Source organism: Mesoplodon mirus (genome assembly GCF_964341445.2).
Source record: "Mesoplodon mirus genome assembly, chromosome: 9".
Classification (NCBI taxonomy): Eukaryota; Metazoa; Chordata; class Mammalia; order Artiodactyla; family Ziphiidae; genus Mesoplodon; species Mesoplodon mirus.
This window is the reverse complement of record NC_138985.1, coordinates 109,528,256-109,544,138: the sequence shown is the minus strand read 5'-3', so window position 1 is coordinate 109,544,138 and position 15,883 is coordinate 109,528,256. Positions and strand designations below refer to the sequence as shown.

The 15,883-nt window shown below is 65.0% G+C and overlaps 1 protein-coding gene across 11 annotated transcripts in view; it reads right to left on the bottom strand.

Moving 5' to 3' along the window:
• The window catches only part of AGAP3 (ArfGAP with GTPase domain, ankyrin repeat and PH domain 3), a 58,173-nt gene that overhangs the window by 14,313 nt on the left and 27,977 nt on the right, over window positions 1–15,883 (bottom strand). For 4 of the 11 annotated variants that reach the window (XM_082632098.1, XM_082632101.1, XM_082632103.1 and 1 more), the window contains exons 1-10: window positions 13,636–14,628; window positions 12,449–12,507; window positions 12,102–12,189; window positions 11,832–11,917; window positions 11,545–11,686; window positions 11,003–11,137; window positions 10,736–10,863; window positions 8,953–9,111; window positions 5,413–5,505; window positions 868–972 (exon numbers count right to left, since the gene is read on the bottom strand). In XM_082632098.1, the coding sequence (XP_082488224.1) occupies window positions 868–972; window positions 5,413–5,505; window positions 8,953–9,111; window positions 10,736–10,863; window positions 11,003–11,137; window positions 11,545–11,686; window positions 11,832–11,917; window positions 12,102–12,189; window positions 12,449–12,507; window positions 13,636–14,506 (1,866 nt within the window). In that variant the 5' untranslated portion in view covers window positions 14,507–14,628. Of the gene's footprint in view, window positions 1–867; window positions 973–5,412; window positions 5,506–5,669; window positions 6,601–8,952; window positions 9,112–10,735; window positions 10,864–11,002; window positions 11,138–11,544; window positions 11,687–11,831; window positions 11,918–12,101; window positions 12,190–12,448; window positions 12,508–13,635; window positions 14,629–15,883 lie in introns of those variants that run through there. The other 7 variants (XM_082632105.1, XM_082632106.1, XM_082632107.1 and 4 more) reach the window with 5 other exon arrangements.

The following is a 15,883-nucleotide window of genomic DNA, read 5'->3' as shown; positions in this document are numbered from 1 at the left end:
GGCTTAACTGCCCTTTCGCTCCGCATGATCCCAGGAGCCCAGGCGTAACCCCAATAGTGCGGCTCCCCGAGACACAACTGTTGGCAACACCGACGCCCCCAGCTTGAGCAACTCCATGTAAACGGGCCCAATCCAGCTCTTAAAACAACTAGAGTGTAGGATGTAGAACCTGACTCGCACACCAGCCTAGCCCAGAGGTGACTGTCCCTGGGGGTGAGTTTACTCCAAAGAGCTCGGCCGGGACTTCCCTGGTGGCACAGTGGTTAAGAATCCGCCTGCCAATGCAGGGGACACGGGTTCAAGCCCCGGTCCGGGAAGATCCCACATGCCGCGGAGCAACTAAGCTCATGCGCCACAACTACTGAGCCTGCGCTCTAGAGCCCGCAAGCCACAACTGCTGAGCCTGAGTGCCACAACTACTGAAGCCCGCGCACCTAGAGCCCGTGCTCTGCAACCAGAGAAGCCACCGCAGTGAGAAGCCCGCACAATGCAACCAAGAGTAGCCCCGCTCGCCGCAACTAGAGAAAGCCCACGCGCAGCAACAAAGATCCAACGCAGCCAATAATAATAATAATAATAATAATAAAAAAGCGAAAGGGAGTGACAAGGTCATCCCTTTAAAAAAACAAAAACAAAAAGTGAAAAACACAAAGGGCTCAGCCAAGACTCAGAGCTTTCGTGCAGTGTTCAGCCTGGGCCTCGGTCTCAGGATCTGTGCAACTCCCAAGCCACCAAAGCGAGGCCCTTTCTCGAGGAAAGGTCTTTTTGAGCTAAGGTCGCTTCCCTCCGGACCTGGAGTCAGCCCTTCCACGTCCGCTTCTCGTCCTCCGCGCCCAGCCTTCCCCAGGCGCAGCCCCCCGGACTCACGTGCAGGCTGGGATGGTAGGTAAGCAGCCCGTTGTCACACAGGGTCACGTACTTCTTCTTCCATTCCTTGTTCAGGGACTTGCCACTGCGCTTGAGCAGGATGCCCTGAGGACAGAGGCCGGATCAGAGACAGAAGCCAGGCCCACACGTCACAGCTATGGAGAAGGTCTCAGTGTCCACAAGTCACAGCATCCTCCGCCCCCCGTCCTCCCGGGTCACTGTGCTTATCTGCATGGAGAGGCCACATGGGACTAAAACTGAACCAGGGAGAGCCAGGTGGATGAACCCATCTATGGAACTTGGCTGCCCCTGACCGTCCTCAGGAAGCAGCCTGGAGCCCACCTCTCCAGTTACCATGGACACCGTCCCATGGCAGGGGGGTGTCCTCTCCCCCAGGTTGTGGACCTACGTCAGCAACGGGAGGTGGGGGTTTAGATGGCCTCCCAGCAGTGATGCTCCCACCCACCGTCTCCAGGCATAGGGTGGAACGACAGCACAGCGACCTCAGGAGGGCCCGGGCCTCCTACCCCCTGTGGCAGCCCCGAATAGAGCAGAAAGGCCCCTAACTGTCCCCAGAATGGCCCAGTCTCCCCCAAGGCAGGCAGTGGGAAGACCCAGCCATATAGCCCAGCAACCAAATCTCCCGTGTGAGCTGATAAGACACTGGGCGTGGAGGTTAGATGCCCCCCAGGGGCAGGGATTTGGGCGTGTTGTTTGTTCCTCGACACCCTCAGCACTGCGACACTCCTGGGATGCAGCAGACACTCGGGGAACAGCTGGTGGACGGGGGGGAAGAGCCAGCCGAGACCGTGTGGCTGTCGGAGGTGCTGCGAGCAGGCGGTAGACCTCACCGAGGCAGACGAGACGTCCACCCACACCCCAGACGGCCTCTGCTGCCCTCCGCTGATGACAACCCCCGACGGTCCCTCACCCACTGGCCCTCGCCTGGAAACAGCAGACAGCACGGGAGAACGGCCGAGGATGGAGCTCGGGTCGCGATGGGACACGGACGTGCACAGGCGGCAGGTGCCCCAGGACCGGCATCACCCCTGTGGGGCCCCCTCCCCAAATTCAGGAGGGCTGAGAAGAGGCAGTGCTCCCCGGACATTCCTAGACAGAACTCCTGGGGGGCAGCCCCGGCTGGGCGAGAGCGGGCAGCACGCCAGGTCCCCAGCGGGTCGCAAAGGAGCTGCCAGAGCCCCTGTGCCGGCCTCTCCTACAGGAGGGGAGGGCCCTGCCCTCAGATAAGCCGGAAATGGGGGTCAAGAGATTCACTGTGAGAGAGGGTGGGGGGTAAACCCCGAATTCCATGACCCCCTCCCCCGCTAAGGCTTCCTACTGGAAGGCTCAGCCCTAGGGGGATGAGGCTAACAAACAGGTGGGCTGGGATTCCCGGCCCACAACAGGGACTGCGTGGGGATAACAAAGGGCCCTAGTTCCAGTCCCACTTCTCACAGGTGTTTCGCATCCTTGCTCCCCCACTCCCTTCCCCTCTCCTCCTCCTCCTGCCCCCAAAGGCAGATGCAGCTGTGGGAAGTCAGGCCACTGAGTCGTAGGCCACCTAAGGACACTGCTGCTGCTACCTGGTCCCCTTTTCCTCACAAAGAGCTTCTGAAGACCAAGGGTGTGAACGGGACTTTCACGAGACAACAGGTTGGCTGGAACAGCCCAGAAGGCCACCGGGGCCCCTGTTTCGTGGTCCGCGAAGGAGCCTTGGCGCCCAGCCTCTGGGCGCGGCAGCCATCCGCTCACAGGCGAGGAACGTGGAAACAGTTCCGCCACTGCCTCTCCCCTGACTGTGGACCATGGCCCTGAGGACTGCTGGCCAGACTCTGGAGAAGGCGGCCCAGGCCCACCCCGCTCCCCTGGGAGTGGCCGTCGCGGCTGGCTCGCCTGCGCCCCATCTCACTCCCTCCTTTCCCACCTGCTCCCCAAGAGCCTCTGTTCTCAAGTCTTTCACACCTGAGCCCTCCCTCCCTCCTCTGTCCCTCCATCTTCACCAGGTTCCCTCCTGGTCCAGCCCCGGCTCCTGGTCAAGGGAAAGGGAAACCTGACTCCGTGCCCCGTTCTGCCCCCAATTAGCTCTTAACATCAAGCAAGTCGTGTCACTGTCTGGGCCTCAGTCTCCTCGGGAGCGCGGACTCACCTCCAGGGCCCGCTCCCCTCTCCCCGCCCCCCAGCAGGAAATCAGGAGCCAGGATGCCGAAGAGGCCGGTGTAACCGGGAAGCCCTTTTCTACCCAGAACTCTTCCTCCTCCTTCACCTGGGCCCCTCTCGGGAGGAGGCCCGGCGCCGCGGACGGCGGTAATGACGCCCCTACGCTGCTCTGACGCTCGTTAGCAGAGGGCGTGGGAGGCGTGCCGGGAGGGGGGCGTGGGAGGAGCGATCTCGGCCGCTGGGGCTTGACCCGCGCCCACAGGCTCAGCCCGCCTCTCACCAGCCCGGCCCGCTCTGCCCTGCCCTACCGGCGCCTCCGTCCCGCTCACAGCCCGTTCCGAGGGGGGAGAGTGAGCTCCAGGGGTTCCTGCTCCCCTCCCTGGCCGGCCGGCTGCGCACGGCGGAGCAGGAAGCAATCTGGGGCGGAATGGGAGCGGTGCGGAGGCGACAGCCCCCAGAGGACCCGTTCCCGCCGCCGCCTCCCTCCCAGCTCCGCCAGCCGGCTTAATTGCGGAGTCCGGATTGATTGGGAATGCAAATGGCAACTGAAATGCAATCTCCACTCCCAGCAGGAGAAGAGGGGGGGAGAGGGGAGGAACGGAATGGGGAGAAGAACGGGACAGGAGAGCGGGAAAGGGGTTAGCCCGGCCCTGGTGGGGGGGGGGGGAGGGAAGGAGGGAGGGGGCGCGCAAGGAATGGCCACTGGCCCGGAGAGGGGAGAGTGGTGGAAGGACGCGCAGTCCCAACGGCAGGCACGCCCCCAGCCCCCGTGAGGTCGGCGCGGCTAGGCACCTGCCTCCAGCGGGCAGCTTCCTGGCTGTGTGCCTCCTCCTCCAGAGTGTCCCTGAGGTTGGGGACCTGTGACACTCCAGTGCCCTAGCTGACCCCTTTGGCCGGGCTTCACCCGCCGCCTTCCCGTCCACGTGGGGGACTCAGGGAGCAGATAAATCAGACCGACCCCAGACAGGAAAGGGGGCGTCTGGGGCTAACTTATCTCAGAGCACGGGCAGGGGTGGGGTGGGGATAAGCGTTGTCTCTGTTAAATGTTTACGTGCGCATGTGTGTGTACTCAGAGCACACGCCCCAAAGCGGGGAGTGATAGTCCCCTGCCTGGCCTGGCGAGGGCCCTGTGGGAGGCCTCGCTCAGCACGGCCCCAGAGACACTCAATCACACCATCAACAGGTTTATGGACCAGTTCTGTGCCCAAACACACACAGGAACGGGGAGGAGAGTGCCCGCTGCCATTCTCCCAGGCCCTCCACGCGCCCCTGGGCAGGCTGACCCACCTAGAGCAGTGCCTGCTGGGCATCACCGTGGTGACACTTCAGGGGAGGGCTGAAGCACAGACAGAGGGCGTGGGGCGACACGGTGCTCCACACTGTGTCCTATGGGCCCCAAAACCCTTCCCTAAACCCAATGGACCTTCACTGTGGGGTCAGAACCCCCCATCCCTAACACCAGAATTCTGGTCACACTACCTACAGGCTCCAGGAGCCCCAGCCTGGAGAGCCAAACCTGACCACAGGGCCCTCCCTGGCCAGGCTGACCTCAGGTGCTCCAGCCACACCAGTCTCCTCTGTGGTCAAAAACTGACATCACAGCCCCTGTAGACACAGCATCTCTAACCACCGGCTCCCAAGAAGATCTGGGCCAGGTGCAGCATCCTGTGGGTACAGCGGCCTGACCACCAGGCCAGCTCAGCAGTTCTAGAGCCCTGCCTGCCCAGCACACCGTCAACTCTGCACAAAGACCCCTCCATCACTCAACGTCTTTTTCCAGCGGAGAGACCCACGACAGGAGGTCTGGGAGGATCCAACACCGGGTGGCCCAGCCCTGCCAGGCAGTGACTCAGGACGGAGGTGAGGGAGAGGCCCTACCAGGACGTGGCCCCTCCACTAAGTTTCGTCTTTACAAACAAACAGAGGCTCACACGGTAAGACCGGGCCAGTGAACCCAGGGTAGGAAGAGCCCTCGGTGAGCCCTCGGTAAGCCCTTCAACGCGTACTCCTCAGGGTACTCTTTTGAGAATTCTCTTCTTTTTCTGGGAGGAGGGGAGGGAGGCCAGAGAGACCAAACCCTCCTCCAGGGCCGCCCACCTCCAGAACCACCACCAGCGAAGAGCAGCTGAGGATGGCAGGCGGCTCTCTGCTGCCCTCCTGTGGTGGCGAGGAGGAACTGGCAGCGTAAGGGTTCCGGCCACCCTTCCCCGCTGTGCTCTGTGAGTTCCTCTCTGCAGGAGAACTCTCCTTGTTAAGGATTCAGGCCTGGCAGGGGCAGGGCGCTGGCCTCTCTCACCATCTTCCAGAGGCCCCGAAAAGAACCATCATCTAACATTTCCTGGGCTTCATCTCAGCTCCTCTCCAGCCCCAGGGGAAGGGAGTGCTGACCTGTTTAATGGGGATGGCCCGACCACTCCCGATGCTATCCACCTTGCACTCAGCGGCTTTTTTCTCCCGGTCCAAGTCGGCGCCCTTTCGAGACTGGAAGAGAACAGAAGAGGCCTGTTAAAGGGGCCCAGGGTCTGCGGGGTCAGCAGCCCACCTGGAATCCCCAGCCAGCCCTCCCGTCCTCCCTCCTCCTGGGCGGGCCCTAGCAGTGGGGCAGGGCCGGGGCGGCGGGACCGGGAAGGAACTGAGACCACGAGTATTCCAACGGGTTTATTCTTACACACGGCACCATACAGAGCAGCACAGGTCACTGGGCCGGGCCCGCCCCTTACAAAAGAGCAAGGACACGAGATACCGAGGGCGTGAGGAGCGCGCAGCCCAGGGGGCTGGGGCGTAAGAGACGGGAAGGGGCGAGGAGAGGTGGACGGTGGGGCTGAGGGACATGGCCGGGAGCACAGGGCATGACCACCAGGGAGAGCAAAGTCCAGAAGTGAGCGGGTAGCGGCCCGTCTGCGGCACAGACACCACATGGCACATTACGCCGAGCACGGCGGCGTAGCCCGAGGGGCACAGTGGATGGAGAGAGAGAGGAGAGAGGCCAGAAGAGGCCCTGCGCCCCTGCCGGGCTCCTGGGGCAGAGCCCGCCCGAATGCGGATCCTAGGAAATGGGAGGCCAAGAGAGGGGAAGGCAAGCGCGGCGTGGCTGCGGCGTCCGGAGCTGAGCAGGAACGGCAGAAGTCCATGCGGGAGGGAGCAGAGGGGGGTAGGGGCGGGGGAGCTCCCCCAGGAGCAGCTGGACCGCCGGCCGGCCGGGCGCTCGGACGCCCCGGCCTCTGGGCCTCGTCGCTGGCCGGCGCCGGGCGTGGGCCGAGCTCCCTTCTTCTCCATGCAGCGAGCCTGGCGCAGCGCGTCCAGCAGGGCTGGTCCCTGGCAGCCCCCAGCCGCGGGCTCCGGCGTTCCTAGCCTTCCCTGGGGGTGGGGGTTAGTTACAAAGGTTCCTGTGGGTCTCTGGAGTGGGGAGCACGGCGGCCGCTTCTCATCTGAGAGCAGTCCCAGGGCCCGGCCCGCCTCCGGCCCCGCACAGGGGAGAATGTCCAGAGGTGCTGTGTGTCACCACCTGGTCTTCTAATTTGGAAGGAGTTGGAAAGGCCTTTTTGTTGATGAAAAGTTGGAAACAGTGGCACATATCTGCAAATATCGAAAGAATAAAGATTTTGGCAAGTTATACTCAAGCCCCGCACAGTCGGTCAGCACTGGTGAGGGCAGAGACCGAGGCGGCTGGGGAGAGGCGGCAGCGGGATGAAGAGGAGGGGGAGGGGGAGGGGGAGCGGGGGGCGGGGCAGGCGGCGGGAGCAGTGGCGGCCGGGCGGTCCATCTCAGCGGGGAGTGTTCTCCACTCCGGGCCCTACATCCTCCTGCTCACCCGGGCTGCCAGGAGCCAAGGGCACAAGGAAAAGGCAAAGGACCGCAGCTGCAGCGCGGGGGCAGCACAGCCAAAGGAGCGGGAAGAGGCGGGCCAAGGGCCACCGCCCGCGGCTCCACTGTCAGCGCCCGCCCCGGGCCTCTCCTGGGCGCCACGGCCTCTGGCCCTTCGGCCCAGTGGGGAGGAACGTGGATGGGCCCGCTGCCACCGGGTCCCCAGACAGAAGAGCCGGTCGTGGGGAGCGGGGCGCAGGCTGTCCCAGCCAGCGAGCAGAGAGGCCCCAACCAGCAGAGGATCCCTGGGAGCCCAGAGGGGCACCCCCCCAGGACGGGAAGCAGGGCGCGAGTGGCAACAAAACAAGTTCATGAAGTCATGGGGGAGACAGGGGACGTCAGCGGCCACGTCCAGCGGGAGAGTCACAGGGGCGCCAGCCACAGAACAGGCGTGACCCTGCTGGGGAGGACGAGGAGGGCAAGGGGGTGGCCCCGGCAGCGACGATGAGAAGGGGAGGTCCCGAGATGCACCTCTAGAGACGGACATGTCTTGAGGCTGCCTCGGGGACAATGGCGCAAGTAAGGTCACCATGGAAACAATGGAAAGAAAAAATAAGGTTGCCGCGGTGAGTATGGAGAGAACGAAAGGGCCCGGGGCCGGCTGTGCCCAGGACGCGCGCGGCGAGGCGGGCGGGCGGAAGCAGCTCAGCGGAGCAGGCAGCAGAGCGCGGGGAGCGCCGAGGCGCTGGCGAGGGGGCCCTGGGCCCGGGCGGGCGGCAGAGGGAAGAGCGCGTGCCCTGGGGTGGTGCAGGACCAGTGGCAGAGGAAGGCGAGAGGTGAAGAATGGTGTGGAGGGAGCAGGTGACTGAGGCAGGATGTCGGGGAGCCGGTGCCGAGGGCGTGGGTAGCAGTCACTGCAAACACAGATCGCCCACGGGCTCTACAGCGGCAGCGGCAGCGGCAGGTGGTGTGGGCGCGAGCAGGCAGCCCAAGGCGCTGTGCGTCTCAATGGGCGTGCATGGGAGACGGGAGCTGCGAGTCCAGGCAGGGTTGGGGCTGGGGGCGGGGCAGCTGTAACGCACGGCAGCAACTGGCAGCGGGGAGGGGGTCGGTCAGCATGGCCGGGGAGGGCGCGCGGCAGGCACGGGGCGGACAGAGGCAGGCAGACGGGGCAGATGTGCGCCGGGCAGGCGGAGGCGAGGATGAATGGGCGAGGCCTGGGGAGCACTGGCTCTGTCTGGACGGGGTTCCTGAGAGCCTGACCGGGGCCTGACCTGGTGGGCTGGACTGACAGCCAAGCCCTGACGCTCAGAAAGAGGCACGTGGAGTGACGCAGAAGGACAGGGCGATCTCCTGAGAGTCCACACGGGCAGCTCACCCACCTGTGTCTGACCCAAGACTCCCGGAATGGTCCAGCCAAGTCCCAGCTGGACGGTGAGTTTGGGGATGGGCACTGCGTGTCAGATGCAGGCTCAGGACACCTAAGAGCTGACGGGCTGGGCCCCTATGGCAGAAGGCACATGGGACCCTGGGGCTGGGGGCTGCGGGGAGGGGGAGAGGACGAGCTTGTGGGGGGACCGAGGAGGGAATCAGGAGATGGAGGCCTGGGGAAAGACAGCTAAGCCTTCGTTAGGCCGATGGCAGCAGCGGGTGGGAAGCGTGAGAATGAAAAGAGCGGGCAGGTGGACTGGAGGCCTGGGCCCTGTTCGTTCTAGCTCTGCCAGCAAACGCTTCCTGTAGCCTCAGGCAAAGAATCTTGGGGCCTCAGTCCACAACTGCGGAATCACGGGTGCCTCAGAGTTAGAGTAGACGCGTCCAGAGATCCCTCAAGCTGGCCAGGAAGCCCTATGGGGTCGGGGAGAGGGAGGGTGTGTGTGTGCAGCCGGGAGGAGGGTCTGTGTGGATGCGCTGAGGGTGGCCCCGTGGGCTCAGAGGAACAGTCTGGAAGAGTCTGGGTGTGGACGGGGGGCACCGGTAAGGAGCCGACGGAAGCGGCGTGCGTCAATGAGGATGGAGGTCGGCAGGTGGCATCGTCCTGCCTGCTCCCTCCCGGCCGGGGGCTGGGGGCTCGGCCCTGCCCGTTCGGTGAAGGCGGCCGGGCAGGCGGGAGGGGCGGGCACGTACCGTGAAGATGTTGGAGCGCCGCTTGGACTGCTTGCGGATGGGTGTGGGGGTGGAGGAGGCAGCGATGGTCTCGATGCGCAGCTCCCGCTGGCTGATGCTGGGGGTGGAGGGGACTGAGGATGAGTAGTCGCTGAAAGCGCTGCCGCCGCCATTCGTGGCCTAAGGACAGAGAGGGCTGCTGAGGGCGGCTCCGGGAGGGGCGCGGGGGCGGGCGGCAGGCAGGAGCTGGGAACCCTGCGGTGCGGAGACCTGGCCGGGGGGCTCGTGGGGCAGCAGAGGGGCCACTAGCTCCTACAGGTGGTACCAAGGAGAAAGGCAGCACGGCCTGGAGGCCAGCAGGACCCGGTGGTCACCGCACTGGGCTGCCCCACTAGGGCCCCAGCAGGGGCCATTCGGGGTCAGCCCGGGAGCTGAATCGGAGGCAAAGGCTAGCAGGTTGGAGTCAGTGACAGAGGCCAGAAGAGAACTATGGAGTCTTGGCTCACAGGTGGGTGTGATGCAAGGTGGCAGGTCACCCTGGATGAGCTCCCCAAGTCAGTGACAAAGAGCAAGGCTGCAGGAGGCCCAGCGGGCCTCAGAGAGCAGGGGGAGGATGAGGTTTGCTTCTAGGCAGTGTGGGTGACAGGGCAGAGGATACAGGAGGGCCGGGGCAGAGAGCAGAACAGCTAAACTAAGACTGCTCCAGAGGAAGCAGCAGGCAAGGGAGGGGCAGCACAGGATCTCAGCAGACAGACAGCAGGTGCTCGGCAGCGTCTACTCCAGGACTCGGGAAACAAGGCCACCCCGTAACGGCCCATCGGATGATCACGAAATAGAGGACGTGTCCTGCCCTGGCAGCCTCCGCGAATCCTAAGCCGTACAAAGGGAGCCAACCACCCAAGCTGCTGCCACTCGGTGGGCAGGGGCCCCGTGCACAGCCGGGTCTGCAGCTGCAGCAGAGCCGCTCAGAGACGGTGAAGAAAGACCTTCCATGCCTCCTTTCTTCCACGGGCGAGTGCTTACAGGGGAAGCCCCGACGCCTTCTAGAGCGCTCGAGGGAGGGCTCTCTGGAAAAGCCACCAGGCTGTCATCAGGACACGGGTGGGCCAGGGGGCCTCAGAAAGACAAAGGCCCTTGGCAGAAGTAAAGGAGTGGCTGTCGGCTTGACCACTCAGCGCGCACACCTGTGATGGCCCAGGGCTTTCCGCCGAGCAGGGACTGAGCGGGGAGATGCAAGTACTGGCCTGCCTGCCAAGGGCCAAAAAATAACCAGGCAGTAGGCCCAGGAAGTGGGTGGGTGTCCAAGTGGTACTACGGGAGGAACCCTGGCAGGACCCGGCTCAGAACACCCCCACTACCCCACACGTCACAAACGCCACTGGCCCTTGTGGGTAAGTGCTGCCGTTCTAAACACAAACACCGAGAGAAGGGCCAGCAGGTGAGGGCCAGCAGGGACGAGCTCAGCTTAGAGCCTCCCGAGTACGGCTGCACGGGAAGCGGGCACTGAGATAGCGCTAACGTGGCTGACCAGAGCAAATGCTTAGGCGGCCTCAGCGGCTGCAGCTGCGGGGCGAGAAGAGTGTCGAGCAGGGATGGGAACTAGCGGGAAGGCAGTCACCACGGGGTACAGAGGAGGCCAGGCCAGGCCAGTCGTGCAGGCTAAGGGAACTCGAGCCAGTGCTTTCAAACCATCCGCAAGGCGGCAGACCAGACGAGGTGGGGACAGGCAGGCAGACAGACAGGATGGCGAAGCAGGGCCGCGGCGGGCGGGGCGTGCAGTGGCACGGGGGGAGGCTGCCCGCACCTGGTTGATATGCACGGCCGGGATGGAGGCGGCGGACACGGCTGAGTGGCTGGGAGAGTTGGGCAGTGACTTGCAGGGCCCGATGGCCAGCTGCTGCTTCTTCCGCAAGGCCACTACCTTCTGGGCCACTGCAGGGGACAGCACAGTCAATTACCCATCTGGGGAGGAGGGAGGAGCCCAGCTTAGAGCCACCCCCCACGCCCCCGGCACCCCCCCCCACCGCCTGCCTGACCCCCCTCTGGGGGAGCGTCCCTGGCGCCGAGTTACCGTCCTGGAAGACGCGCTCCACGTTGAGTCCGTAGGTGGCGCACGTCTCGTAGTAGGTGCAGCGCTTCAAGTCTGTGGACAGCTTGCGGGCCCTGCTGTCGTCGATGACCCGCGGGTTCGCGGCACTGATGGCGTCTGTTGGAGACGGGAGGGTGGGGACTGGCTCAGCCTGCTGAGAAGCTGAGGCTGCTGGCCAGCGGGCCGTTCGGTCAGAGGGTGGGTGGGCAAAGAGCCCGGGCAGCGGACGACACGGAGCACGAGAAGACGGGTGTCTGGGCCTCATTCCAGCTCTGCCACCGACTCACGGAGTGGGAACGAGCCAGCCACTCTGTTTATTCATCTCAAACTGTGGACACGACCACCACACGGATGGCAGGATCTTAGCTGGGGAAGACCCAGCGTGTACGGGGCAAAGAGGAGGCGCCCGCTCTAGGGCGACACGAAAGGGCTGCTCCAGCGCCAGGAGGGCGGGGAGCCAGGCTTTCTCGTACCGGCCACCGGGGGGCCCAGAGCCCCCGCGTCACCCCCGCTGGCCCGCTCACCCTGCGTGCCCACCAGCACCATGGGCACCTCGCTGGCGTTGCGGAAGCTGCAGAGCCGCAGGAAGTAGTTGTACACCGTCTGGAAGCTGATCTCGTCCTCCAGGCTGAACACAAACACCACCGCGTCCACCCAGGCGGCAAACTAGGGGGGACCGAGCACAATTACCACCCTCACCTGGGCACAGGCGAACTACGTACCCCTCTCCCCACAGGCAACCCTGCCCAGTCCCACCCGGGAACCTCGAGAAAGGGGCACCACAGACCAGGGCCGGGGGCAGGAGCATCACCTGGAGCTCGGGGGGGCCTCCTTCATCTCGTATCAGCAGCAGGTAACTCTGGCCGTCCACCACAATCTCCTTCTTAAACCGACCCCCTAGGACAGAGTTCACGGTCAGGCCCAAAACCACAAGAGCGAGCCCACGGGGGCCCAAACAGAAGAAATCCACAGCTTCCAACAGAGAAGACGCGAGCACTGAGAAAGACAAAGGGCTGGAGCCCCCCGCACAGACAACGGGAAGGAGGGACGGCGGCCATGAAGGCCGGCCCGCAACGCTCACCTTCTGGGGACTCCTCCTGGACATAGGTCCCCGTCAGATAGCGGTGCACCAGGGCCGACTTCCCACTAGACAGGTTCCCCACAATGCCCTGCGGGACAGGAAGGCGGGAGAGCAGCGGTCAGAGGGCAGGACGGAGGACACGGGGCAGGAAAGGCTAAGACATCAGGAAGGAAAGGGACCAGTGCTGAGGATGGGCGAGCAAAGAGAAACAGGGAAGAGAGGGGAGACGGGAGAGACCAAGCCTAGAGACGGAAGGGACTGGAAGCAGGGGAAGCAACGCCGGCCCACCACTCCAGCCCGCACCCCCAGCCCCTGGGCTGCCTGGGCCTCCCCTGGGCCTCACTCACCACTTTAAGCTCCGGCACCGAACGGCTCAGGGTCCACTCCTGGCTGTTCACAAAGGAGTCTGCGGGAGAGAAGGCCGCCTGTCAGGACTGGGGTAGGACCCACACCTGTGCTATCCACCATCTGCTTTGCAGGCCAAGGCCAGACAACAGCACTCACGCCCTAGGTTCCTGGGAAGCAGCAGGAACGTTCTGCGCGGACGGGACGGAGCGATGCCAGCCCTCACTTCCGCTGGCCTGGCCCTGACCCCTGTCTTACTGCTCTAGCAAGGTGCCTAGTTACTACCTCGAGCCACACCCGGCTTGGCGCCCCCACCTGCGGAGAGGCCTCCAGTGGGTCTCAGCCGGACCCAAGCTGGGCCTGCTGCGAGTAGGAACAGCTCACCCTTGCAGGGTGCGGCCACCTACCGCATTCCTGGAAGCTGAAGAGGGAGGAGCCCTTACCTGGCCCTGTTCTGTGAGAGGCAGGTCCAATGGGGAGCAGCCCTCGTCCCCAGCCTCCTCCTGGGCAGGAGGCCACCACCGTCTCTGTCCCAGAGACCCGCCTCCGGGGCTCCTCCTGTCCAGTCCGTCCTCAGCTCCTGCCGGGCTCCAGCCACCCAGAGCCCCCCTCTCCTTTATCCTCTAGGTTGTAATGGACATCCTGCGGGCAGCTCCGGGCAGCGTGGGCCCGGGCTGGGCTTGCTCCCCATCCCCGGGCTGTCTCGAACAGTACTTATGACGGTCGGGTCCACAAGCATTCCCCCAACTCATCTGCATAGGCAGCTAGAGGTGAGGGTTCGAGCCTCGCCTGGGAGCTAGAAATGCCGCTGTTCTAGGGTCCCACCCAGAGCCCGCTGGCTCCGAGGGAGTCGCCATCCCTCCCTTCCGGGCCCCAACTCCTCAGGCACCCAAAGTGATAAGGGGCCCTTCCGACCCGCTCTCATTCCACCACGCTAGGGCCACGGGTGGGAGACCCTGCCTGGACCCACCTGGAAGGCCGCCTCTGCCACAGACACCTTCTCCAGACCCACCGGCGACCCCAGAGCCTTGCCTGCCCGGCGCTGATCCCACTCGGCCAGCGCCGGCTAGCCCCCAGGCCCACACGGCACGCCCGCCTCTCCCAGGTAGGTTTCCGGTTTGTTTCACACCCGCCCTCAACCCCGGACTCCAACCAGGGAGGCCACGCAGGCCGGGGCTCTCCCCCTTACCGCTTGGCGCGCCCAGGAGCCCAGAGGCCGCGGCCGCCCGCCGGCTCCACAGCGGCTCGGAGGGCGCGGGCTCCCTCCGGCGGAAGCGGCTGGTGAGCAGCCTCCAGAGGCCGGCGGCAGTGTGGGGCCGGCCCGGCTCTGGCGCGGCGCTCGGGGCCTCGGCACCCAGCAGCAGGTCGCGGCGGCTGGAGAAGGCACCCAGAGAGCTGGCGTCACCCTCGCTGCGGGTGCGCGCCCGGGGCAGCAGCCCCGACTCGGCGCGCCGGATCTCCTGGCCGTGGCGCAGACGGAAGCTGAAGCTCTTCCTCAGCGCCGACAGGCCGTGCCGGGGGCCCGGGGAGCTGCGCCCGCCGCCGCCGCGGCGCAGCACCTGCCAGCGCTGGCTGCTCCACAGCGAGACGCCCCGCAGGAAACCCGCGCTGCCCGCGCGGCCCAGCCCCGCGCCAGCGCCCTCGGCCTCGGCCGCCAGCTCCAGGCGGTTCACCTCCAGGAACGTCATGCTGGTGGGCCGCGGCACCTGGGTCCGCCGGGGGCGGCTGCGCCGGGTCGGCGCGGGGCTGGGCGACGGGCTAGGCGCGGCCGACGCGGGCCGGGGAGCCGGCGGGAGGCCGTCGGGGGCGCCGCGGCGGCTGAGACGCGGGCGCAGGAGGCCGAGCAGCAGGCCGCGGACGCCAGCGGCTGGTGGCCCCGGGCCGCCCGAGCACACGCTCCGCGGCCGCGCCGGCTGCTCGCGCACGGTGCACAGGGCGGAGGCGGCGCGGCCGGCCGGGGCGCCGTGCAGGTCCAGCGAGTCGCAGACGCTGAGGGCGCGGCGGCAGGCGGCGGGCCGCTCCCGGCTGCGGCTGTCCCCTGGCGGCCAGCCGCGCTCCATGCTCAGGGCCCGCGGGCGAGGGCCAGGCCCATGGTGAGCGGCGCGGGGCTGGGCCCGGGCCGGGGCCGCGGCCGAGGCGCACGGACCTCCGGCCACTGGGCACCTGGTGTCGGCCGACCGAGTCCCTCAACGCCTCCACCTCGCAGCCGGCAAGCCCAGACCTGGAGAGGCCGGGAGCCAGCCCAACACCGAGAGAGACGTGGCAAGCCTGGCCTGGAACACCCAGGAACGGCGGCCGCAGGGGAGCCAGCCTGCTGGGGCAGCCCCCGAGCCCTGAGAAAACAGGAAATTCCAGCCCAGGGCTCCTCCTCGGTTGGAGCAGGCAGGTGAGGAGGTGTCATTAGGAGCAGGCCAAATAAGTAACAGTCCTCGGCACACCGCACACCGAGGTCGGTTTTGCAGAGAAGCAGGCCATTTTCTCTTTGTCCAGGGAAGAACCAGAAGGTGACCCACCAGGGTGGGAGTCGGTAAAAGCCTAAATGATGAGTCAGGAGTCTCCTTATCTGGAAAGTAGGGAGCCTCTACGAGGCAGTCCTGTCTTAGGTTGGGAAACTCGCAAATCCGAGTAGCTGGATGTTTTCGTCAGCTCTTCTGTTAATGACCGAGGCTGTCTTCTTCCCTGGAGGTTATAAAACCATCTGTACTAGGTTAAGTGTTGTCCTGCCCAAGGGCAGCAGAAAATCGAAGGATGACCTCTGGACCTGGACCATACAGTTCTGGACGAGTGACTCACTTCTGAGCCCCTGAAGTCTCCAGCCTCCACCCGCTGGCTGGTTCTCACCTCCTGTCCAGAGGCTGTGCAGAGGTGAAGCTTCAGACTGCAGTACTGGTTGGAGCCCCACGCTCAGCACCGATGCCCTGTGAATTTCACGTGTGTGGGCTGCAGGAGACACTCATTAAAGGCAGGGATCACTTCAGGACGGGGGCAGGGGGCAGCGAGTTGCCGTGCTGTGCTCTCCACTGCAGTTTAAACATCAGTCCTCTCCAAGGCGCTGGAGATGAGCCAGCTTACCATAATCCACAAGGACCCCAAGCAGATCAGGAGAAACCAGTTTAGGCGGTGGCAAGGAGGAGGGGGCTTGCACTTCCTTTAAAGACGTGATACTCCCAGGTCTCCTCCACCCCCAGTCCAACCCATCTCCCAGCGTTCCTGTCCCTCTCAGCTTTAGAATTCCACGGTCCCCGGTCAGAAGCAAAGTACAAGATAAAAGTGGCACATTCCTGAGGGGGCTGGGGTGGGGGAATGCCTGAGAAAGGCGGGGCCTCTCCATCCTAGGTGCTCCTGGGGAACGCAGAGCTGGAAACTCCCAAGTCCTGGGCTGGATCTCCCGGGCCTGGAGAGGCCCCGGGGCTGATTTCGTGTTTTCCTGGGACTAG